This window comes from Tursiops truncatus, chromosome 10 (genome assembly GCF_011762595.2).
Source record: "Tursiops truncatus isolate mTurTru1 chromosome 10, mTurTru1.mat.Y, whole genome shotgun sequence".
Classification (NCBI taxonomy): Eukaryota; Metazoa; Chordata; class Mammalia; order Artiodactyla; family Delphinidae; genus Tursiops; species Tursiops truncatus.
In genome coordinates this window covers 21,256,259-21,282,272 of record NC_047043.1, presented here as the reverse complement: position 1 = coordinate 21,282,272, position 26,014 = coordinate 21,256,259, and the positions used below count along the sequence as shown (strand labels likewise).

At 40.5% G+C, this 26,014-nt stretch overlaps 1 protein-coding gene and 4 non-coding genes across 11 annotated transcripts; 2 read left to right on the top strand and 3 right to left on the bottom strand.

The window, feature by feature from the left end:
• Nucleotides 1-2,710: 2,710 nt before the first annotated feature.
• TRNAV-CAC (transfer RNA valine (anticodon CAC)) lies at nt 2,711-2,783 on the bottom strand. Its single transcript has one exon. It is a non-coding gene; the product is annotated as a tRNA-Val (tRNA).
• Nucleotides 2,784-3,668: 885 nt separating this feature from the next.
• LOC109551486 (histone H2A type 1-J) lies at nt 3,669-25,795 on the bottom strand. 7 transcript variants are annotated; one of them, XR_012334368.1, is made up of 3 exons: nt 25,388-25,795; nt 22,972-23,150; nt 12,262-16,407 (listed from the first exon to the last, which is right to left on the bottom strand). XR_012334368.1 is itself a non-coding variant. In XM_019944908.3 (2 exons), exon 1 carries the CDS (start codon nt 25,780-25,782, stop codon nt 25,396-25,398), a length of 387 nt encoding a protein of 128 aa, XP_019800467.1. In that variant the 5' UTR covers nt 25,783-25,795; the 3' UTR covers nt 3,669-6,742; nt 25,388-25,395. The 7 variants fall into 7 exon arrangements, 4 of the variants coding, with proteins under 4 accessions (XP_019800467.1, XP_073666580.1, XP_073666581.1 ...); XR_012334369.1 differs by having other exon boundaries at nt 12,262-16,401; XR_002178258.3 differs by lacking the exon at nt 12,262-16,407 and adding an exon at nt 20,214-20,290.
• Nucleotides 6,175-6,248, top strand: TRNAI-AAU (transfer RNA isoleucine (anticodon AAU)). Its single transcript has one exon. It is a non-coding gene; the product is annotated as a tRNA-Ile (tRNA).
• TRNAT-AGU (transfer RNA threonine (anticodon AGU)) lies at nt 9,195-9,268 on the bottom strand. Its single transcript has one exon. It is a non-coding gene; the product is annotated as a tRNA-Thr (tRNA).
• On the top strand, nt 13,496-13,568 carry TRNAV-UAC (transfer RNA valine (anticodon UAC)). The gene has a single exon. It is a non-coding gene; the product is annotated as a tRNA-Val (tRNA).
• Nucleotides 25,796-26,014: the final 219 nt, after the last annotated feature.

Sequence of the window (26,014 nt, the reverse complement as noted above, 5' to 3'; positions counted from 1 at the left end):
AACTTCCTCCTTTGGGTCTAGAAATACAACTTTAAAAGTTGTTTTTGTGTGTGTCTTGTTTTGTTGATTTGTTTTTTGCAGAGAAAAGAGCATAGCTCTCTTTTTATTTTCTGTCTTGACCAGAGTGTAGTTCTTACAGCAGACAGTGCCCAGGAGTTGTTTTCACGGGAAATCCTTCACTCACTTCATAAGTGAGTGAAGTGACTCTATAAATCTCCAGTTTCCTGTCCCCAGTTTTGTCATGTAAACAGTGCACAGTTCTGGAGGTTTTATAGCTCTTCCAACAGAACACTTTGGAGAATTAAATAATCTTGGGGTGAAGACTGTGAAATCCACTTACAAATGAAAAAGCTCTTTTGAAATTTTTGTGTTTTTTTCTCAGCTAGATCTTGATTTTCTTCCTAGTACTTCTACACTACTAAGGAATTCACCCCCAAGTAGAGGTGGGGACAGAAAAAGGAGGTTGTTTAAAATAACGTCGTCCAAAAGCAGTCACTGTTCATCCCGTCCTCCCTGTGTCCACCTTGGGAGTTTAACTTTTGTCAGGGATTCTTTTCAGTTCTAAATGGTACCACATTCTTCTACACATCAACATTCCCCCAGGAGATGTTCTTTCTCTTTCCTCCTGGATTGACGCCTGCGGACTGGTATTTTCTTTAAAGCATCTTTGATTTTAAAATTTGTCCAAGCGTCTTTCTCAGTCAACTTCCTTTCTCAATTTCAGGAAGAAATGGGAGGTAAAAAGATATCTTAGAAAATGCCTCCTTTGATGGCTACGAAGACTCTTTCAGACTCAACTGACAGTCAGGACTGTATGGTGGGGCAGCACTTCTGGATGTGAAGGATCAGTTCAGGATAATTTCCTTTCAAAATGTTTTAATAATTGGTTTCAACATCACCCATTGGCCACTGGCCTCCCTGCACAAAAAGTCAATATCAACTTATACTTGACTAAACATAGTTGAAGTCAGAAAAGGAAATGGATGTTTTGGTGATTGCTATAGACTGAACATGCCTCTCTCCCCCAAATTACATTGAGACCATCTCAGTCCCCAATGAGATGGTATTTGGAGGTGGGGGCTTTAGGTCATGAGGATGGAGTCCTCATGAGTGGGATTAGGTCCTCATAAAAGAGATGTCAGAGAGCTCTTTCACCCTTTCCTTCATCTGAGGACAGTGAGAAGACTGTTGTCTATGAGACAGGGAGCCAGGAAGCAAACTTTCACCAGACTGAGAATCGACACTAGTCTCCGGAACCGTGAGAAATAAATGTTTGTCCTTTAAGCCACCTGGTCTATGGTATTTTTGTTACAGCAGCCCATATAGACTAAAACTGGGATAGAGATGCAAATGAGGCGCACAGGACTGAGCCAGTTCTGGAAAGGTAGGCCCATTCACTTGTGATCAGTTTGCACAATATACATTTGCCTACAGTGTTCATATTTAAAACAACAAAAATCAGCTTTCAACTTTAGAACATATGGTAAGGTGGTGAAGGTCTCTGTAGACTAATTTATAACATATGATTGAAAAGCTGATATACCCCTGAGGTAGGGTAGGTAAGATGTACTGTTGGATCAGCCAGCTGAAGGCTCACTGCTTCTGATGGTCTTTCTGACTGGGTACAGAGAAAATAGCACTAACCATATCAGGAGCTGCATACCAGGGCCAGGGCATGTGTTAATTTTCTCCATTAATAAAAGAACATCTGGAATAGCAGATGCAATGGAAATAATCACTTGACTAGATCTACAATAACTGTCATTTTCCACAACCCATTTACCTTCTACAGTTGAGTAAGTGAGTTGAATAGAAATTTGGTGAATCTCTGTCCCTGTATCTTTCAAGTTTTCGATGTTGGCACTAACCTCTAAAATCGGTCCAGGAATAACAGTATTGTGTTTTGTGTAATTATTTTCACAGAGGAATTTCTGGTGGCCTCTAATTGGCCTTCACTCCATTAGTCATGGAAATGATGTAGAGATTCTCTCTGGAATTGGGAAAGTAACCACAGGGTGGGCTCAGGGATCCACTGTGTCCACAGTGAAATGGACAGGAGGCAAAACTTCATTGGTTGCCTGACCTTCATGAGTACCTACTGCCTGGTGGACAGCAATGATGTTTTTTATCTCTAGCAAGTAATGCCGGTTCCGAGCCATTGTCTAGTAATTCCTGAAAAGTCTGATTTTTTCCTTTTCCCTAATGCACAATCACTTTGGTACATGAGCGCAGGTCCCTTTAGGAAAGGCTAGGAGGAAGAATAACATTATACGTTTTTGGCAATGTGCCGGTGGACTTTCTCAAGGGGAAACAGAATTCTCTGCATTCAAAACTGGCTTGAGTCTGGGAGACTTTTCTGCTACAGATCAGGTCCAAGATCAAGCTGCCGTCAGGGTCAGTTCCTGGAGAAGCCTCTTTTCGTAGAAATCCAAATTCCGAAGAGAGCAACCATTTCCGCGGCGCCGGCTCATCTCCTCTGATATTTTCCCAGGGACCCTCACAGGCCTCGTCGGAACCCAGCAGAGGAGAGAAGGGAGAAAGGGAAAAACTGCCCCGTGTGAACAGCGAAACCATGCATCGGCGCGGGACTCTCAGGATAATTTCTTCCTTCAAACAAAGGGTAAGTGCGAAGATTTGTGGGGTTTGTTATTTTTTAATATAAGCAAGTTGAAATCAAGTAGAAGTACATAAGATAATCAGGAAAAAAACTTGTTTCCGGTCGGTTTTGAACCGGGGACTTCTCGCGTGTGAGGCGAACGTGATAACCACTACACTACGGAAACACCTGCTAACTGTTGCTCCAGCCCTTATACATAACTGAGTAGATTTTGCCTGTATAGCCCGGGTTTACTCACTTCATGCCTTTTGAAGAAATATTCATTGTTGCAAAACATTTCTCTCCCCTTTCCTCCATTTATGAAAACAAAAACAAAAACCTTTCATAATCCCAATTCTTGAATAAATTTCAGGCTTGGAAAGCTAAGGCAGCATCCTGGAGAATTTTTTTTTTTTTTTGGTGAATTAAGGATATGAGTTTGTTGTTGTTTGTTTGATTTATTTTACTTTTTTTTGTTTGTTTTTTAAAGCTCTGATGCTTGCATTCAGACTCCACTTCTCTCCATAATATGCTGGTGTTACGGAATGAGAATTCTGCAGCCTACAGTTTCCAAGACAGAATTTAAGGTACCCTTTTGAGGCCCCACTGGGAGTGATTTTTCATGCAGTCTTTTATATGAACGAATCCTTCCACCTCAGCATTTCTATACAAAACACCCCACTGTCATCTCCTGACCTCAAGATCCTCATTTCCTAGCTGACAACAGGCTCACAATTTTCTCCATCATTTAACTTCTAAAAATCTCTGCTTTATCAAGCTGTCTTCAACATTGCTGGTGATATTATTCTCCAAAATCACAAAAAGCAAGAGATAGGATTCCAAACAGGATATTCTGTTTAAGCAGATGTGCTGACATATGGAAGATACGTGCCCATATATGGAAGTTTTCCATGGCGCATAGTATAAGTGCTTTCACTGGATAATGTTGCTAATCTGTCCTGATCATTTGTGTAGAAAATACACCTGCATCAGATGCAAAAGACTGAAGAAGATCTTTCTTAAAGTAAAATGAAGATACCGCTTCTGTGGAGAAGACCATCTCCACTGTTAGACAACTAATCAGAAGTCATGGTGGTATTGGATTTTAAGCTCTGGGAAGATGAGGAAGGTATCATGTGTGGCTTTGGGACCATTATATTGGTAGTTCTCAATAAACATTTGTCAAATCAGGGGACAATATTCGAGGTAGCTTTCTGAAATGTATCCAAATTCCATGTGACATTCTTTTGCCCTGCACGTGCCCAGCAGTATCACCTGGAAGTCTAAGTAAAATCTGGCAACATACCTGCAGGTGGTCACTCGTTTCACTTCTTGAAGTTTTCATGGTATCGTATGGATATTATATCTCACTTCTTCCAACTTCAATATAAGAACAAAACTGGCTATTTTAAAATATCAGTTGAATAAATGACATGTGATATAAGGATTACCTGAAACAATATGAAAAGCAACTGGCAACATGGTTAATTTCCTTATTGAGAGAGATTAGTCTGTTGTTATATATTTTAAAGGAAATAGTTTCAAGGAATGACAAAAGTACTTTTGGCACAGACATTTGGAAATATTTTAAAAATACAAAGCACTGAGTTCCATTTTGGTTAAGTTGTAGGAAGTTGCAAGTGTGTGTCCCTCTCAACCTACTAACTAAAGCAAAGCCATCAGCTTAAGGGGAGTAGATTTTCTGAACCCATCAGGAGCTGAGGATACTAAAGAATCAACATAAACTAAATTCTAGAAAGAGGCCTTCATAGGAGAAAAGAAGCCTCTGGCTGTCCTTATTCCTGGCAGGTGGCAGCGGCACAGAGGAGGAAAATCCTGTGAAGACCAGATTAGGAGAAACCAGAAGAAACTTAGACATTTTTAAGGTTTGCTTGTGGGCTTGCTTGACCCAAACAGAATTTCAAGTAGCCAAAACCAGTTCTGATTGTCTCTGATGAGGAGAGTAAGTCAAAAGGGGGTGAGGGAAAAGGCTAGAAAGTGGAAATACCCACTGAGGCACTCTCAAGTTCAAAACATTCTGAAGTTGGGGAGCACGGCAGGAAAACGAAGAGCAAACAGCACTTTGTGTTTTAGCTGCCAACAGCCAGGACTGGAGAGCTGAGAGAAATCTCTCCAAGGCTTACTGAATGGAGAGAGATCTCACAGCCAAAGAAAACTGGGGGAGGACAGGAGAGAAAAGAGAATGCCCAGTCATCCAAACAGCTGACATTCTGGCTGTTAAGCAGAGAGAGGTTTCTCAAGGTTTGGAAATCCGGGAGAGTGGCAGTAAAACACAAAGGGAGGGGAAAAGACTACAGATAAAGTACTGTAGTAAAAAAATTTTTTAATAAAAATAAATAAATACATACAATTAAATTTTAAAAATTGGTTTTTCTACACACTTTCCACCGAATTTTTACTAGAGGACAAAGAAAATGAAGACAGCTACTAGTTCATATGGTGGATGCTGATACAAAGTAAAAGAAATGTACTAAAGATAAGAAATACCATCTTACAGCTTTTTAAACAATTAAAAACAAAATTTATAAATTGCATAATGTAAAACAAGTAAATGAATAGTTAACTTGCCTCATTAAAAGAAATAGCTCTCTTTCGAATAGTCTTTCAAATCTTACTCGATATACTATATATATATAAAACGAGTCAATTAACTTCAGATACAAAAAAAAAAAAAAAAAAGAGAGAGAGAGAGAGGGTTGTAGGGTCCAACAGAGAAAAGAAAGCAAGCAGAAATTCGCTGCTCTACTGGTCCCTGACATCGTTGACGCCCGCTTGCAGGTAGATCAGGCCAGGCTCAAAAGGGCAAAGGTTTCCCAACTCCTTCCTCTGAGTTGCCTGACCTTGGCTTCAGTTCCCCTACTCCTCTCAGATTCCGGTGTTTCTCCCTGGTCCGGAACAAGGCCCTGACTCCGGACTCGCTGTGGTCTCGACTTCCCTTGTCATAGATTTGGTGATTTGGGGGGCATGGGGAGGGGTCAGAGGTTCAGGAGGGGGGCGGTCTTCACAGTCCTTTTGCCTCAGTCCTCAGCCCTGCACTCGGGCGGCACCAAGTGGCCTATGGCTGACATTGCAGCGTAAGGTCCCTGTCTTACTCCGCTCCGGACGAACGGCTACAGATTTAGCTTAAAGGCGACTGCGGAACCACCCTGAAGCCAAGCGGCTAAAGGCCTCTGGGAAGAGATGACCCGCCCGGTATGACCTCCAAGAGCCGAGAATCCGCACCCCGTGCGCGGAAGCCGAGTCCACCAAGCCCTGCTCTGTGCTCCGTGATCCGCCCGCCACCATCTCAGGCTTGCAGGGGCTTCGCGTTTCCCGAGGCCTTCTGGGAATAGTTTCAAGGAGGTAGTTGCTCCCGGACATTGATATGAGTCTTCCTCGGTCGGTTTGAGAGACTGAGTTTTCCTGGGGAGAAGCACGGTTCATCCGTGCAGGCAACTGGGATTTGTCTTTTCCTTTTTGATAGAAAAAAGAACATTTTTAAAAACATTTTACAAAGACCGCCGACTTTAATTAGGTATAACTTTAAACCATGTAAGTAAAGACCTGGGCCTCGGGGCGGCCGGTTAGCTCAGTTGGTTAGAGCGTGGTGCTAATAACGCCAAGGTCGCGGGTTCGATCCCCGTACGGGCCAATACCCTTCACGTTCATTTTCTCGTCCCCGTCCTACCTATAGGCCACATGACCGGTGGAAATTGCACCCGTACATCCAATTACAGACAGTCCTAATATCACTACCACTGAAAGATTTGATTGTGTGTATTTCTTTTTAAAGAAATAAAGTACCAGAGTCAGGATGGAGAGCTTTTAAAGAAAATTGAATGAGGTAAGGTGGATGTATTTAGGGGAAGAGGAAACTGGGAGAATGAGGAAATGTCTTGCATCATTCTGGAAAAAACTTCAGGCAATAATGCTTTGATATAGTTTATACTTCTGAAATGTAAAAACATCATTCCTCTTCATGGCAAGTTGCTCACTTGGTTAGGGTATTTATTGTTTTTATAATGTCAAGGTCGCTGATTCGATTCCTCTTGAAGTATATGCCTCGTGGTATTTCGGTTTTCTTCTTCTCAATGTGGGAATATCTCAGGCTTGTGGCGTAGCCTCAGACCAGCAACCGCGAATGCTCTGCGGTAAAATGGAGCAATGGTGAGACTTTGGGTTATATTTGACCGTTACCTCGGTGCTGCCAGTTAAGAAGCCATTTACAACTCGTCTAAATTTTTTTCGAACGTTTATCATAAAAGCGTTGGATTTAAGATTTGAATCCAAAATGAAAACGGGGTGCGCAGTGGGGGATAGGAGGGCAAGAGCCCCTGGGGCTGCTGTCAGTCTAAGCACCTCACTCTCCCTGTCTGTCCTTTTCTTCAAGTCTGGCGCCTGGGTCTCCGTGTGCCCAGCACGAGCCTCCTCCTGTTTCTCCCCTCGACCCTTGCACTGTCCCTCAGACTCCCAGCATATTTTTACTCTTTCTCTCGTTTAAATGTATGGGGTTACTTTGAAAATGACATACACGATATTGATTAAATAATGACATAAGTAATGTCTCAAGCACAGTGCCAGGGACATAGTGAGTGCTCAATAAATCCAAGAAGGTAAGGCCTTGCTGTGCTTTGGTCAGTGCTGCATCCTTCATGTCAAGTACTGTGACTGGCTCAAACCCAGCGCCTGAAAAAATGTTTTTAATTAATAAAGGGCATCCACTGTTTCATTGCATATTAAATAATATACTTACAGATTTTAAGTATGAGAAGGCCTCGACAGGTTATTGCTAACTTTGAAGATGAAGGCAGCCACCAGCCATGGAATGTGGACATTCACTAGAAACTGAGAATGACCGCTAGCTGACAGCCTTCAAGGAATGGGAAGTTCCTAGAGATTTATCAGTACCCACTGTTCATAACATATTTCTATTTGTCAGAGTCCTGGTGTTGTTTTGCCTGATATTAGACAACATCAGTAGAATACAATGAGCCATAATTTCAGTTATCTTTCTAAATGTTAACTTGGTACACTTTGAATCTAACATCCAGGCAACTGGCTTTCAGTTGAGGATTTACATTACTTACCTGTGAAAACTTATTAATATATAAATGTGTAGGACCTACTCCAGACTTATTGAATCTCTCTGCTTGATATCGTTGATATATTGTTTATATATTCTTATTACATGGTTTGGATATTCATGGCATATTGTGTCTCAGAATTATTATATGTTATGTATCAAGATTTTTTTCTCTGTAAAGATTATGTTCATTCACATTTATAAATTAGATGCACTGTTTTCTGTCTTCTTTGAAAATATGGTTGATTGTTATGTCTACAGAGATTTTTGCCTAAAATTTATTTTGGAATGGCTCTGTTATTCCTTGCTATTCTTTTTCCAAAATTCCTTGTTAGTGGCATTAGTCTTGTTATAAACTCTCATCAGATCTTTCACTCCAGAAAGGCTAGTTAGTAAAATTTGTTATTTAGATTCCAGGCTGATAGGGTCTAAAGTTGTCTCTGGGGATTAATCTTTGCCCTTCCTGGTGGGGGGGGGGACTTTTAAAATGTATTATGTCCTTTGTATGTCCCGCTTTATAGGCAAATAGGGAAAGTGAAATGAGCTTTTCTTGTATCTGCTTCTTCTCTTTTGTCTTCAGCTCACAATAGTCCTTATGCCAAAGTGGTATATTTTGGGGTGGCATAGTCTGCTACCCTTCATGACTACCTTTTTTGCTCACATTCCTTGGGAAATAGATGGGGAAGAACTCTATGGATAAACTGAGGAAAATGAAACCAGGTTTCCAGTGAAGTATAAACAGGATTTCAGGCATAGTGCAGGACTATTTCTACTAAAGTGAAAAGACAGTGACTCTGGTGGAACTCCAGTCATAATCTTTGAAATTTCTCTAGATAAAAGGGAAAAGCCCAATGTATAGGCCAGTGCTACACAGTGTACATTTTAGCTATAAACTACAATGTCACTTAAGATTCAAGAAAGTGGTAATCTACTTGTGATTTATTTCCTCAAAATGTTATTGAGCTCCAATTTTCCCCCTGTGCACTCAGTAAGTTCTCCTGATGCACAAACAAATACAGTTCCTAGGGCTGCACAAAACCAAAATGATGAGGGTCTACATTTGACATTGCTCTCTTGTTCTCAAAAATAAAAATGAGTCTGATTCCAACTAAATGTCGTGGCTTATTAATTCTTTGCCTGACACTGATAACCAAACTCCATCATTTAGCTGACTATGTTGGATGTCACAGTTTAAGAGAGCTGAGACTGAACTTCCAAGACAGAATTTGAAATCTTACTCTCTATCAGGTACTGGAAGATAATTTGTGCTCAATTCATATACCAATCATTAGCAAATCCATCACTTTCTATCAATTACAGGAAACTTATTCACTTTTCCCTTCATCACAACTCTTCTTATTGTGAAGGTATTATCTGGAAGAAGACTCTCCACAATTGGAATAACAATTCAATACAGACTTTACCAGTAATATAAATTCCTCAATGCATCTCCAGCATGTTTAGTGGCAACTACACTGTTGAAATACAAAAACCGAAAGGGAAAGGGAAAGGGAAAGGCCCCGCTGGGATTCGAACCCAGGATCTCCTGTTTACTAGACAGGCGCTTTGACCAGCTAAGCCACAGGGCCCCCTCTCGAACTATGCTTCGGTTATATCACATTTGTAACATTTTCTGTGAAATGTAGCATTTTGCCAGAAACGTACTTGATTTTGTGACAAAGAGAACGCACCTGTATTTCTGAACTATATTTCTACACTAAAGCAGAAACTTCAACATTAAAAAATAAAAATGCATTCTTCAGCGCGAGGTTTTAAAAATTATTTTAAATTGGAGTGAAATTCCTATTTCATGGTGACTATCGCCCTCTAGAGGAAATATTGGATATTGCAACACATTTAAAATTTTTCTCCGTTAATTCATTTTGTCAACAAATGTGGTCACTACTGTATTTCAGGTAGTTTTCTAGGTACTGGAGATAAAGCAGAGAACCAACCAAACGAAAACTTCTTCATCTATAGGATTTGTATTCTAGAAGCAGGGAAATAAAGCAAGTTTTAAAATTTTCTCCCTCCAACCCTCCCCCCCGCAAACAACGAGAGATGTAAGCAGTAATTCCGCTACCGCAAGGTTAAAGAGCCCACGGTGCTACTTTCTGAGCTAATTCACTGCACATGAGCAAGACTATCATGCTTCCTTCTATTTTATCTAACCTGGCATAAGAAAGCAAGCAAAGATAAGGACAGCCTGATGCACAGGAGATTCTGCTCATTGCACCGTTGAGTTAAAACTGACTTGATTCTTGTCTTCATAGGTTGTAAAAATGAGTGGAGGATGCAGAGAATTAAAGAGAAAATTAGGGTACAATGTGGTAAATAACTCCCGCAGGATGCCGTGGGAGCCTCTAACTTGGGCAAGATGCAGGGCGCGTCTTAGCAGAGTCACATGACCTCTCTTCTCAGTTTCCAGGTCAGGTTGATGATTGCAGAAGGGGTTGTGGCATGTTGGCCGAATACAGCTTAGCGTGGGGGAAGAATAGATGAGACCACCATTCTGAAATGTTTAAATAACCGCCTTGTGCCTTGTGCTTTATGGGAAAGGACGAGGGCTTATGTATTCACTGAACATCCACAAAATGCAAGACCTTGGAGAAAACAGAAATCACTTAGGAGATCCTGTGACAGATCTACACACCCGATTTCCTCTAGGCACCCCTCAGCTCTTCCCTGCCTGTCTAGCCTGTGCCTAATCTACTTGCCCTTTCTTACAACAAGATTTATTCATTCCCTTTGTCCCTATGTCCTGCTGCCATTCCTCTCCTTACATAAACAACTTTTCTAATTTGTTTATTGTGTATCACTTTGATCATATATATATATTTGCAAAATTGACATTTTTGTTTTGTGCACATATATTATAAATTTATATAAATGATATATATTATTATGACTTTAAGATCCATCAAAGTTGCTCTGTGTGCACTTAAATCATTGCTTCTAATTGCTATGTAAGATCCCATAATGGGCACTGTATTTCCTCTCTTCTGTCCCAGTGATGCGCTCACAGGTTGCCTCCATTGTCCCCCCACTCCATATAACATCACTTCCTCATCCATCTCCCTTTATGTACTTGTGCGAGTGTGTATATATATGTGTTTGTGTGTGTATATATATATATATATATATATATACACACTGATTAGTGTATATATATATATATGTATACTAATTAATCCCAGCTTATTTTTGTCAGTCTACACTCCCACCAGCACTGCATATCCCTTTATCCCTGCCCAGGCTTAACATTATTCAGCTTTCTACTCTGTAATCTAATATGTGTAGAGTGATAAATCTCATCATTGTTTTCTTTAAAATTTTATTTATGTTTTCTAAAGATTTTGAGCATCTGTCTATATGTTTGTTAGTCATTCGAATTGCATCTTATGTACACTGATACTTTTCTTATCATTTGTCCATATTCGTATAGAGGTTGGTGTATTTTCCATGTTGATATACCTGGGGTACATTGTATATTGTAGTCATTAGTCTATTGTGAATTTTAGACCTTGGAGTATTGTCTACTGTTATGTTTCCTGTCTGTTGACTTTGACAGAACTTCATGGCAGAGCCTTGATTTTATTAAGGAGTTATCGTTTTTTCCCCTACTGGTTTGTACTTTTGAGGTTATGCTTAAAGGGTCTTTCTCTGCTACTAGGTTAAAAAATATTCTCTCTTTTAAAAAGTATAGAGTTTCTTTTTTATGTTTGAGACATGATCTGTCTAAATATCTAGAGAAGTGTACTGGGTTTTTCTATGATAGTCTATTGGGGTTGTGTCTTCTAGTGTCCTAAGTTTTGGTTTAGTAAGGGTCTCCAGGATGTGTTGGTGGTCATGTAGCATCCTACACTTCCTTTACTTAGCCTCCTCACATTTTCATGAAATTATGTATTTAGTAAAATTGTGTGCTTTTTCTGTTAAAATATATGTCTGCAAGGTCAGGGAGAGTCTAACAACCCAGCACAAGTCATAGCACATAAATAGTAAATTTTATGAAAATAATTGTTTGAATTATGTTTTATGAATTTCCCATCAAAGAACTTTCCAAAGATTTGTTTTTTGTTTATATTCTTGTAAGCCTGGGCCAATGTTTCATGGACCTATGAGGTCAATCCTAGACTCCCCAGATTGTAAACAAATACTTTTTGGTTTCTTATAAGAAAAGATATGAGAACAAGAATCTTATGTTGCTGTGATTGGTGAGTGGGAAAGTTTTGAACTTAAAGTTTATAAATTGCATATCTGCTTGGGTTCAATCCTTGCTTCTGGCACATGAACTTATTTTCTAATTTGTCCTTTTCGATAAGAACTGGAAACCCCTCACGTTTGTTTCTGTTTTGTGCTCAGGCTATTTGGTTATTTTTCGCTCTCCTATAATCCTACCCCTTACCTCCAGAGCATAGAAAAAAAATCCAAGTAGGCAGTGTTTAATAGTTACATGGTTGAATCTTTCCACTGTGGTCCTTGCCTACCATCAGTTTGGTATAACCACTCCAAGCCCATCAGTTTTTAAGTAAATTGATTCTAAAGAGAAATGAAAACTGAGAAGACCTTGAACAACTAGGATTATGTGACCTGCAAACAACCTCCTCAGTCTGGTGGCCCTCACCAGTGACTCGATTTCCAAAAGGCTCCCAACTCTTCAACAAAGCTCTGGAAATCAGGGCCCAGAGTTTGAAGGAGACGTGTTGGACCAATATTATATCACAAGGAAGGAGGGAGGGAAGAGAGAGAGATTGTGAACGGGAAGTAAAATTTCTCCTCTATTCTTAGGGTTTCTGGCTGGGCCTGAGAAGTAAAGTAGCATAAAACAGATTAATAGGAGAAAAACATACAAATTTTATTAAGTAAGTTTTACATGTACGTGGGAGCCCTCACAAGAAAAATGAAGACTCAAAACAGCAATCAGAGCCCAACGCTTATGGACTGGGTTGGACAAACGTTGTGAAAACGTGCCAAGACGAAAGGGTTTGGACTAGGGCAATTATGTGGAAAAGGGACTAGGAAGATAAGGGTTAGTTTAAGGAGGTTTCTTGGTACAGATTTCTCTCTGCTTGGACTCCCCAGTCTCTGGTGATAAGAATGCTTCCTTCCTCTGGTACAGAGAGGGCATATGGGTATTTTATCTCCTGCTTTTGGAAAGAAAAAGGAAGGTAAGAGTGCCCTTCTTGCATCTGCTGTTTTTCAAGTGTCTTTAGCTTAAGATAATCAACATACCAGAGAGGCATATTTTGGGGTGGCATGCTCTGAACCCCTACAATTGAAAACATTTTTTTTGCATCCCATCTTAATGCACAAATATCCCAAGTTTAACTTAGTGAGCAGTCCCCAACTGGCCAGCTCTAACCCAGCTGCAAAAAAAGGGAGGTCGTGTGAGTGCTGCTAACTTCTTTTATAATTCCCTTGAAATAAAGATATGTTTATTCAGCCCCGGTTATTTGCTAGGAACTACAGCAAAAGATGCGTACACACAGGGGTTTTAATTGTTACACTTCTCTATCTGCAGCACTTCGACAAGTGCTTGGCACATAGCTCAAAATAAATACTCTTTGAGTGACTGGATAAATATAGATTAGTTTAGAAGTGTTCAAAGGGGCACAAATCAAGAATCATGTGTTCACAGATGATGCAACTTGAGGACATATTTCAAGCTTGTGTGTGAGTGAGATGCACTAGAAATGTAATTAAGCTCCAAAAGTTCCTGTGTTCCAAGTCATCTATCTTTGAATCAAATAGCTATATTTTCTGATGTATTTTTCTAGAAACTTTTGTGTCTGGGGACAGGAAGTCTGCACACTTGTGGTTCCATAGTGTAGTGGTTAGCACGTCTGCTTTACACGCAGAAGGTCCTGGGTTCGATCCCCAGTGGAACCAACTTGTAAACATCTTTTTTTTTTTTTTTTTTCTTCCTTTTCCTTCTCTCACTCCAAGGCTAACACAGTGGGCTTTTCGCTTTCGTTTTTGTTTTTGTAGATTAGGCTTCTGAGAGCTGTTTATGAAACAGAATTGCAGATTCTCTCCCGACTTTTCTTTGGGAGCTCCACTTTCATACACTGCTTAGCTCTCTGAGGCAGTGTGGAGCATCGGGTTGTCACCAAAAAATAGTCTTGTTACTTCTGTTATCTCCAGTCATCATAAAAATCAAGCAGAAATAGATTTCAATGAGGCCTGAGCGCTGGGGACAATAAACATTTTCTCACCTCAAGAGTGAGAGAGCCTAATCAGCAAGAATTTCTAAAATTGTAAAACTGGGCGGAGGGGCGAGGATCCGATTTTAGGTCAAAAGGGTGTAACCTGGGCCTCAGATTGGGAACAGTGCCAGAGAAATGTGTGGACGGGGCTCAACAGACGCTGACCCCTCCAGCATTTCTCAATTCCTCAGAGGACTCAGGTTTTCTCTCCTAGAAAGTCAAGCTCTCCTAGCTCCTGCCTGGAAGTCTCAGGAAGAAGGCTCCAGATTTATGCTCCTAAAAGGATAAAACAGAGATCGCTGTCCTGAGAGGCATTTGATGTGTTTGATGGCTGAGGTTCCAGACTAAAGACAAGAGACATCTATGAAAACCTTGACCTTACCCAGTGATCTTCCCAACCCTCTTTGACTCCACTTCCACTCAAAATAAGCAAGCACTGTCCAACGGGTCAGAGCTGGCAATAGACTTTCACATATCCTGCTCTAAACCATGAATAGAAAGTCAGAATCATGATATTTCTGAAGAATGTATTAAAGAAATATAACAAAAACAGAAACAAAAAGCAACTTATGGACAAAGGCTACATAGGTAGAACAATGCTGAGAATAAACCAATATTAATATACTCAGAGAGATGGGAGACAACACTGAATACTGAAATAAAGATAAGTGTATTTACACAAGGAAAGAGGCTTTTGTAAGATAAAAATGTATTATCAGAAATGAAAATTTAATAAATAGATCATAAAGTGTGATAATATCCTGGAATATCAAGCAAAAAAGTTAGTGATACAGAGAAAATAATAAGTTTATTAGAGGAAAATTCTAGGATGTGCAATATCTAAGTAGTATTACTTCCTGATATAAAGAATAGGGAAAATGCAAGGATGATAAACCTCAAAAAATTAGGTACATATCACAACACTAAAAAAAATCTAGACAGGCAGGGATCACTGAGTAGTCAGTAAAAAGGATTTTTGAAAAGTCACAGAAAGGATAAATTAACAGAGTAGTTGACTTTTCAAAATTGGCACCGGAAGCTAGATGACAATAAAGCAATGGATTCAAATCTGAAAGAAAATGAAATCCACCCTAGAATCCGATATGAAACCCAAGTATCCATCAAGTATGAGTGTAAAAGAGATATATATACAAATATATTTGTATATTTTCAAATATACACTGCCTTGTATAATTTACCTTCAGTACTTCCTTTCTTGGGATCCATGGGAGGATACGTTCTACCAAAATGAAAGTGTGGGTTAAGAAGTAGGAAGACTTGGGATACAGAAAGTATGAGATGCAAGTGCAACATAGGAGATAAGTGAAGGAATAGTCCAGGATGATGGGAATATCATATATGTGGAGTGTTAAGGGAAGCAAGACCAGACTGTAAGAGTTCAGAAACGTTTGGGGAAGAATTCTTCAAGGAGATGAAGTTGAGAGAAACCTGGATGTGGATAAACACCCTGAAAAGAGATTTAAATAACTGGTGGATGGATTTGGGGCTGAAATAATAAGACCTATTGAAAATTGTGCAAATAAAAATATGATTACTTATTCCATGTGGGAGGAGTAATAATAGTTCATTAGGCTGGTTTAAAATTAGAAAATATGTATAAGGAGTGAAAAGGAATAAATAAGTAATCATTAGTTGCAGATGATATCTACAGAGAAAACTGGAGAATCAATAAATGTTTAAAATCAATAAATGAGTTTAGCACATTTGCTAGATAACTGTCATAATTTTAATTCAGAAATACATAGAAAATAAGGTTTTAAAAATTATACCTAAGCATAAATCTGACAAATTATGTACAGTACTTTCACAGGGAAAGTTATAAAATATTATGGAAAGATAAAAAACTACCTAAATAAATGCAGTGATACAACATATTAATGAGAGCAAAAGTTCTATAAAATAAAAATACAAAATTTCTTTAAAATTGTATATATACAATGAGATTTCAATCAAAATTCCAACAGATTCTAATACTTGGAAGAACTAGAGAGCTTTAGCAAACTAAATTAATTTAAAAGAGAAGAAAAGAATGTTAGTGGTGCTTTCTTTTCTAACGTCAGATGTATTTTAAAGGATAGTAATTAATATGTGTGGTATTTTTGCAGAGATAGATAAATAAACCAATGGGACAGAATAGATAGCACAATGTAGAACAAGGCAAATAATGAAACAAATACTTATATAGGAGAATGGAAGTAGAAGGGAGGGAATTGGAAAGAGTGGGTGGAATATTCATGACTCATCTGAGAACACCGGTGTGGTTTAGGCCCAGAACTGATGCAATCCTCCTTTTCAGTGCTTGTACGAGCTTGTCCCATTGTTGTCATGGTAACTGTCAACTGTCAAGGTGCTGGTGGGTGTGTCATTTAGCATACTAATGTATTCTAATAAACATATAATGAGGCTCAAGGTCTACTGGAAGTCAAATCTTCCGCCATCTTGCGTGTAGTTGGTTCTAACCAGTTCTTGTATTTTTTTCTCTTTGCAGCTTCCTCCTGAAACTTAGATAAGAGTAGTTGGTTTCTATTCGAGGGAGGGGGCAGGGGTATGATTCTGGGGAAACAGCCTTGGTAACACTATGGCAAACTTTTTTTTTTTTTTTTTTTTTTTTTTGCGGTACGCGGGCCTCTCACTGTTGCGGCCTCTCGCGTGGCGGAGCACAGGCTCCGGACGCGTAGGCTCAGCAGCCATGGCTCACGGGCCCAGCCCCTCCGCGGCATGTGGGATTCTCCCGGACCGGGACACGAACCCGTGTCCCCTGCATCAGCAGGCGGACTCTCAACCACTGCGCCACCAGGGAAGCCCTATGGCAAACATTTTGGCAGGCATGGGGCTAATAAATAGCCTAGCTGAAATCTTGAAGTGAACCTTAATTCTGAGGACAGACAAAACTCCTCCAGCCATGGCTGGAATTAGCTTATCACCATCAAAATAGCAGGACTGTAGTCACTTTAAGTAGATGCCGAGTTCAGTATCAGTGTTTACATTACTACTACAAAGGCACAGATAGCAATCCTATTTATTTACTTATTTAACAATAACAACAATGGCTTATTTTGTCATGTTTTTGGTTTGTACCTCACTGAGCTAGTGCCCCATGCATATTATGTCCTTAAATCTTTAGAACAATTGTAGAAAGTGGTAACTCTCATTAAGTTCCATTGAAAGATGAGGATGAGGCACAGAGAAATTAAAAAGCAGACCAGGAGTGCCATAGGTAGAGGAGGGCAGTTTTCCCTCTGCAGATGTGATTGGCAGGTTGTGAATGATGTTCCCAACCAATATTCAAGCAATCATAAAAGGACACCTGGAAAATACAAATTTTTAATCTTATAATTCCCCTGGTCAGTTTATATCCGATTTGCTAGTGATGTCATGCAAAGCTACACAATATAACTGTGAACCAGAGAAACTGACATGTCTAGCAGAAATGTATTGGCACTAAGTATCATGTGGTGGATGCCAAGCAAGCTCTCTACTTTCTGAGCAAATCACCAAGTGTAGGTCTTCTTTAACCCATTACTAGCCTGGCACTACAAGTTAATTCTGTGCCAGATTTAGGACCCTAACCCTCTTACCAAGAAGTAGCCTCTGGGCCGTAGTACATGCATTTCCGCTACTCAGGCCAATAACTGCTGGAGAGAGTATGTTCTAGAGAATTGAAAGATCAAGATGTTTGTCTCTGTTCTAAATCTGAGTTTCCTCACTCACTGGTGGGAAAAAAAATTGATAGGAGCCAGTCTGGGTTAATACATACTTGATCCCTGAACTCACCCTTATAAAATTGAGTAGAAATAACACACACAAAAGAGAAAATTGAAGTAGATGTGATCCAGATGAACATGGATGGTCATTGTGAATATTGTTAGACTACTGGGAAGCAGCCTCAAACCTGGGCTGCTGAAGGGATGACACTGAAAATATAAGACATTTCAGCTTAATTACAATATCTCTGAAGCTTTATTGGGTCGAGTTTCACAATCCGTGTCAGGTGGACACTTGGGTAAGAAGTGGGGGCTATTTTAGCCCTATGAAGGGAAGGCTTTAGGAAATCGAAGAAGATACCTTCATGCTGAAACTTCTAATAAGCTGCTAAAAATATGAGAAAGAAGACAGTATTTTTTTGGGCACTGAAAATTTATAAGGCCCAGGGAGATGAGGCGCCATGTGTATCTCAGAGCGCTGTGCTATGAGAAGTGAAGTCCCCGCTCCTCTGGGGAGCTGCTTCTTTTCAGTCGTCTCACTGTGGTCCCCAGGTAGCATCTACTGCTTCTGCTTTCCAGCCACCTCCCCACTTCAGACCAACGCTCTTCCACTCCCACCTTACCCAGTCCACTTGCCTCTTTCTAACTCACTCAAGAAACTGAAGAGGCTAGAGATAGTGGCTATTCTTCTGAGTCATGGTCCCACCCCCTAAAAGTTCCTCTAATTTTTCCCAGATTATCAAAGTTTAGTTTCTCAGCACTGACCTAACCACGATACTTATACACCCTACCATATATAAAATAGATAACTAATAAGGACCTACTGTATATACAGCACAGGGAACTCTACTCAATACTCTGTAATGACCTATATGGGAAAAGAATCTTAAAAAGAGTGGATATATGTATATGTATAACTGATTCACTTTGCTGTACAGGAGAAACTAACACAACATTGTAAATCAACTATGCTAAAATAAAAATCAAAAAACAATAAAATGCATCCAAAAGAAGAAAAATAGAAATGTGTGATTCATAATCAGTCCTTTGTGTGCAAGAAAAGATTGCCACAATAAACCGGATCTGCATTTAAACAGTCATTTCATCGTGTTTAAAAGGAATAGTTTTCTATTTTTATTGTTATTACCTCAACTTCTTCATTGGGACTTCCAGCCAATGACAACAGGAGTGTTGGACATGGGTATGGTTGGGAAGAGAAGAATTGGAGAAAAAAAACAAAAAACAAAAAACATAAAAACCCCCCAAAACCATGGATACTTTCTGTTTGGCTGGCCAGTGGGGGCAGGATGCTGAACATTTGTCTTCAATTTTGCAAAGGTTTTAGAGAGGCTGTCTCCATGGCAGTGTTGAAAAACATCGGTGATGCACATATGAGGAATAAAGATCCTGCTGTGACTCAGATTCGAACCGAGCTTCCTGCAGCCACAACGCAGAGAACTAACCACTATATGATCACAGCACAGCACCAGGAAGCATCTGCTTTAGAGCTCTACCTCTGCTCTTTCCTCAGGAACGTCTATTTCTGTCATCTAAAGAAACATACACTTTGTTTTCCGTCTTTATTTAGAAATGCCTTCTCAGCTTATTGCCCTATTCTGCTCCTCCACTTGCTAATACAGTATGTTGCTCCTGGCAAACAAACCAAAAGGAATAAAATTAAGTTTCACTACATGGAATTTTCCAAACATGATGGCTCCTCTCTGGGGTTGCTAACACTTGCGGACTGACTATTCTCACTTCCACTTCCAGCCCATGCAGGTCTCTTGCTTAGTTTTAAAAAGCGTGGTCCTCAGACCTCCAGCGATAGAATGGAGAGGGTGTTGCTTCGAATTGAACCTTACTGGGTCCCATTTTTGGCCAAACTGGTCAGAATCTCCAGGTGCTTGGCATAGAATCTGGCATCATATCAGGTTCCAAGAGTGAGTTCAAAGGAAGGGATATGGCTCCATCCTGACCCATACGCCTGTGAATCTGGCACGCCCCTGGACTCAGCCTGCCCAACTGAGAAAATGTTCAGTGTCTCAGAGTGCTTACATCTCACTGAAACTTGTTTCTCCCAGTTTTGCCAGTTGCCCGAGGGGGAGAAGGAACAGTACTTCTTGTATGGCCTGGAAGCTCTACGGGCCGCCCGCACCCCGTCACAGACAACTCTGCCTGCGCACTGTAGAGTCAGGGTCCTGGACATGCTCTTTCCTTGGTACAGAATGATTTCCTTTCTTCTCTTTACCTGGTTAAATTCCATTCATGCTTCAGCTCTCCACTGAATTCACTGGGGAAGCTTTTCCTGAGCTCCCCTCTCCACACAACACATTCCTCTCCGTCTAAGTCAAATTTATTTTCTCTGTTCCATGACCCTGTTTTAATTTTTCTGTCAGTGTCCCCATATCAGTTTCTTATGATGTATTAGTTACTGGAGTTATTTTAAATTAATGTCAGTCTCCTCCCTCCCTCCGTCCCCTCCCCAACTGTGCTCCAAGAGGAGATAACTGTTGTGTTCAATAGTCTATCGCCAGGCTTCCACATTTAGTAAGCTCTTTATGAATATTGCTCGGGCGCACAATGAATGAATGAATGCACAGAGATTCCAGTCCAATCCTTTATGGAGGCAACTTCTCCCAACAGTATGTGGCCAGGCAAATGGCTTTATTGTGTGCAGAGGCTGTGGGTAGGAAATATCATTAGAAAATGAAGGCAAAGGAGTTCAGAATTACCTCAGCAGCTGACCATATAAAGCTTCTCAGCAGAGCCAAAATGATGTCTTTAATTTTCTGAGGTTTTCTTTATCTCCTTTCTTCTAGATCACACAAAGCCACCCTAATTACTGGCAGGTTTGCTGAAGAATTACCTGCTTCCCAGTATTAATTTGATCAGGGAAGAGAGCTAGGGATTTTCTGTCTCGAGGAAATGAGCTCAGTCTAGCTGAAGGAGAGGAAATGCTGCCTGTGCAGGGAATGCAGGCTGCTTTTGTCTCAGGCCTGTTTGAGTTGGACTTCTCCTTCCTTTCTTTCCCTCAGGGACTTCCTCTCACCCTATTTAGAAAGCACCCTATTTATGGACACAAGTGCTTTTCTGCATTTTCTGCTGGGGTGTTTTGGCAATTGGACTGATTTGCATGTGCTTCTCTATAAGAAGAGAGAAAAGCCAATCCTGTGTGTTAGTCCTCGGTGTGGCACAGGCCTAGAAAATGGCCTCTCTTCTTGTGCTTTTTATTTTTGAAAGCCTTTCTGCGGATTTTGCCTGACACTTTTACTACAGTGATTCTGAGTAGGATAAGAGACAGGGTGGCCTAATCCAACCTGCTAGCTCTATGTTTATCAATGCCATGGACTTTTCTACTTCCGACTTTCCTAAATTTTCTATTAAAAATAAATTTAAAATTCTCTCTTACTCAGGGGCATAGCTCCAGCAACCCTTTCTTCTCTTTCCTATATTATTTTTAAAAAATCTCTGTAGGGGGAGTTCCCTGATGGTTCAATGGTTAGGACTCCATGCTTTCACTGCCTTGGGCCCAGGTTCAATCCCTGGTTGGGGAACTAAGATGCCATGTGGTGTGGCCAAATAATAATAGTAATAGTAATAATAATAATAACCTCTGTAGGATCTTTCCTACCAGCTTTTATTTCTTTCATCTGAAATGTTCTCTTGCTACCCTTTGAGCTACTAACATTATTATTTCCCCAAAGTGACATGTACCGTATCTGGATATGCTCCCCTCACCAGCTATCAGATAGTTTGTAAGCCTGCTGGTTTTCAGTAGGCCCCATTTCCTGCCACTTAGGCTTTATGATGCATAAGAGTCATTGGTCTGGAGTTATGCATGGCAGACAGAAACGCTCTAAGGAGACTCTTGCAAAACATGAAGAGTATCACACCTGGGGATTTAGAATAAGGCCAAGTCTTACTCTGATGGCAACTATCATTTATTTGAAAAGTAGCTTCTAGCATCTACTGAGCCATTTTAATTACTGAATGCCTGACAGTGGGACATAAAGCAAATATGCGCCCCAAAATATTCACCAGGAACTGGGTGTCCTATGATCTACCAAATTATAAAGATGGATATCACAGTAGCATTTCATTTTAAAATGAAATTCTATAGACAAGACCAGATCTGTGATGGTCTGAGCAAGATGTATAATGCTCAGACTCCTGTGCTGTTTCTATTGCTTTGCTACCTCTCCTTCAACTCTTTTTTATAACCTCTTGGTAAACCCCCATGACCAGTTAACAAAGGATTAACAACATGGCCCTGTTAGAGCGGCTTTGCAGAGCATTTTAGCACTAGTAGAATTGGATAGCTGTGCGCTACAAGTTATGCTTCCACTTAGAGATGGGAGGTCTTGAGAGAGAGTAGTGAAAAGAAATCCCCCTGTCAGCAGAATATTGGGTGGTACATCTGGTTGTCCACTTCTTATGGTAGGGAATCTGGCCTGATGCAGGAAAAGCGAGTCTATATGTATCTTTACTAATTTATAGACAGTGACTGGTGAGTTATCCAGCTAATCAAGGACATGGAAAACATGACTAGAAAATTATTATCATGAAGGTCTTGTGGAGTGTAATGTACAAGGACACAGTCAGTATATGAGTTACCCCAAAATGACCACCAGAGGGCTTCCACCATGAAGGAGGCTCTTAAGAATGGGGTAGAAATGATGATCTATACTGTGGATATCAGTCAATCTCTTTCCCCAACCAATCAATGATTGCAAAATTGTCCATGTACAAATTTTTCAACATCTCTCTTTAACATTCCTACTCATACCTTAGACCAAAGTGTATAAGACCAGATAGTTAAGAGAAGGCAGTTATGTGTGGGTTCTGTGTTGAGGTAGCTAATATCTTGATTTATAGCTTTATCTCTTACAAATTGAGAATCTGATTGAATAAATTACATTGTGCTTTCTTGTCTTACTCAGTTGGGGCCGCTATGACAAATATTATAAGATGGGTGGCTTAAACAACAAACATTTATTTCTCATAGTTCTGGAATCTGGGAAGTCCAAGAGCAAGGTGCCAACAGATTCCATGTCTGGTGAAGACCTGCTTCCTGGTTTGCAGGTGCTGCCACCTCTTTGTGTGCTCATGTGATTTCTTCTTTGTGGGCTCTAGGAGTGGGTGGGGAGCTCTGGTCTCTTCTTCTTCTTACAAGAGTGCTAATCCCACCATGAGGATTCTACCTTCATGACCTCATCTAAAGCCATTTACCTCCCAAGCCCCCACCAACAAATACCATCACATTGCGGGGTTAGGATTTCAATATATGAAAGGGGGGCAGGGGGCTCAAACATTCAGTCCCATAGCATTTCTTTTCTAAATTGTAACTGGAACGATACCCACCTCAAGTGCATTCATGTTACATATGTAGCCCATAAATGGTCTGTACTGAATATCTCTTCCATGTTTTCTTTAAAGCCTCATTCTCTTCTCTTTTGGGGCCTCAACTATTCACTTTGAAGCCTTCACATTATGGTACAAAACTGGAACCCAGGACTGGATAAGTGAAGTGATTACTGGATCTGGAGGACGGAGAAAAGGCCAGTGGAAGATTCTCTCTTATTCCTTATTGTTTTATATCACCTTCCATTTGCAATGATTGTGGCGTCTAAAATTCTTACAGGAGTATATGAAATTAGTAAAGGTTTTTAGAAAGTAAGTTTTCTCATTTCTCTAAAAAGAAAACACATCCCTTTTAAATTCCCCGATGAAGGTAAAGAAACTATGTATGCTAAGTCAGTTTTACAAATACCATCATAGACATTACTCAACACTGATATTTATATTCATGTTAGTGTATGTCATAGACATGGAAATGCAGTATCCAGATCCCCCACCAAGGAAAGAGTTGCTGCCCAACTGCAGAGTGCGCTTAGTAGATAGGCAGCAGCTCTTATCTCCAGGGTTCCCCAGAGTTGCAGATCTCCACCCAACTCAAGGCACGCCCTTCCTCAGGGCAGTCATCAGTGGCAGAAGTAAAGCCTGATCCAGAGACATTTTCACCCAGTGTGGGGCAACCCTGACAGGCAATACAGGCTCCAATGCTCCCCACATGTTTGTCTGGCCTGTATCACAGTTTGACATTCTCTGTCTAATCCTAGTTCCTTCCTCCCTTCACAGATGTTGGTTCCTAATAAACATCTTGCACCCCAAACTCCATCTCAGCATCTGCTTCCAGAGAACTCAACCTACATCACTATATCACCATAATTTTTTTCCTGGGTGTCTTGCATTTTATTTTCACTTCATTCGACAGGGCTTCTGCAAGCAAAGACTAGGAGTAGCAAATAAATCCTGTATTGAATTATAAACTATGTTCTCGATCTTTCATAATAAACTCGATATTATTTTTTAAATTAATTTTTATTGGAGTGTAGTTGCTTTACAATGTTGTGTTAGTTTCTACTGTACAGCAAAGTGAATCATCTGTACGTATACGTATATCCACTCTTTTTTGCATTTCCTTCCCATTTAGGTCACCAGAGCATTGAGTAGAGTTCCCTGAGCTATACTGTAGGTTCTCATTAGTTATCTATTTTATACGTAGTATCAATAGTGTATATATGTCAATCCTAATCTCCCAATTCATGACCCCCCCACCCAGTCAATACTGTTTTTATGGTGTCTTTTTTAAAAAGTGGGTTGGATTCCACAGCTTTTTCTATCTAGCTAATCTGTATTATCAAATTTATTATCTCAGAGATCAGGGTTGCTATTGCTTTTGATTACTTATACACATTAATTTACACACCTGAAGTCCTATATTATGGTGTCCTCCTCCCCACCCCCCTTTAAGTTCAACGCCTAATGGGCCTCCTGGCTGTGCCCAAGAAAAACACATTTTCTGTCCTAAGGCTTTTGCATTTTCAGTTCCCTCTACTTGAAATACTCTTCCTCTAGTATCTGACTGTCTCGTTTTTTTAATTTATGTAGGTCTCTGAGCAAGTAATACTTTTAAGAGGTAATCTCCATTTACCCCCTATCTAAAATGAGTCCCCATAATGCTCCATGGCTTATCTCCTCCCTATGTTTTTCACAGGATGTGTATCATCTTACATATTATATATTCACATGTTTATTTATGGCTCCCTCACCTAGAGTAAATTCCAGGGAGGTAGATTTTCTAGGTTTGAATTGACTGCTGTATCCTGAGTCACTACAAGAGTGCGTTAAATGAATACATGAGTCCCAAAGAAATAGGACCAAGGATTTACTAATATGGGATTAAATAAGTTCTGAATATTTTTAATCGACAAACTCTAGTTCCCATTAGAATTAAATCCTAAAGAAAATGTAAACGGCTGCTGAGTGGAATTTTAAGAATTTCATCATCTGATGAAACTATCCTTTAGTTAGGTCACTTAACCAGGATGCTCTTTCAAAGGACTTTTCTATACAGTACATTCAGAATTGCTGTTTCCTAAAAGTAATCAGTGCATCCGTATTTTGGCTGCCTAAGGACACTGCTTCTAGATAACATTAGTTTTTATTAACTGGACTTCAGGTACTTGCCTATCGGATTCATCTCCCAACTTCTGAACAAGCCTCTCCTGCACATACTAGTCCATGTGAATCTGCAAGTAGTCCTTTCAGTTCAGACCACGTGCCGAATTGCTATTGGGAGTTGCGCTCCACCCCCTCAAGAGGACAGAAACACTTTATAATCTTATCACTCAAAACACAAGATTGTGTGTACAAGCTTTCTCTTTGACAGTGTAGGTGGCTCTGAAAAGAGCCTTTGTATTTCAGCTTTTCTCACCTTGTTACTTATTTGGTCTTATGATGGCTCTCGGTCTTCTTAGGCAGCAGCACGGCCTGGATGTTGGGCAGGACGCCGCCCTGCGCGATGGTGACTTTGCCGAGCAGCTTGTTGAGCTCCTCGTCGTTGCGGATGGCCAACTGCAAGTGGCGCGGGATGATACGCGTCTTCTTGTTGTCGCGGGCCGCGTTGCCTGCCAGCTCCAGGATCTCGGCCGTTAGGTACTCCAGCACCGCCGCCAGGTACACCGGCGCGCCGGCCCCGACCCGCTCGGCGTAGTTACCCTTACGAAGCAGGCGGTGCACTCGGCCCACGGGGAACTGAAGCCCGGCCCGCGAAGAGCGAGTCTTAGCCTTAGCTCGAGCCTTACCTCCTTGCTTGCCTCGTCCAGACATAACGACCTCAGCAATGTCACCTCAAGTAGCTACTAAAGGGAAAATGCAAGGACAGCGCTTTTTATAACCCTTATTGGGCGCGAAAAAGAAGGTATGTCATTGGTTAGGATGTGGCTTCATTTTAACCAATGGAAAGGTGAAATTGGGATTCTTGCGTTCTGATTGGGCAGAACTAATTTCTGAAGGTTTCTTGAACAGCCACCAATCAGACATAGGACTTCGACTTACCTTA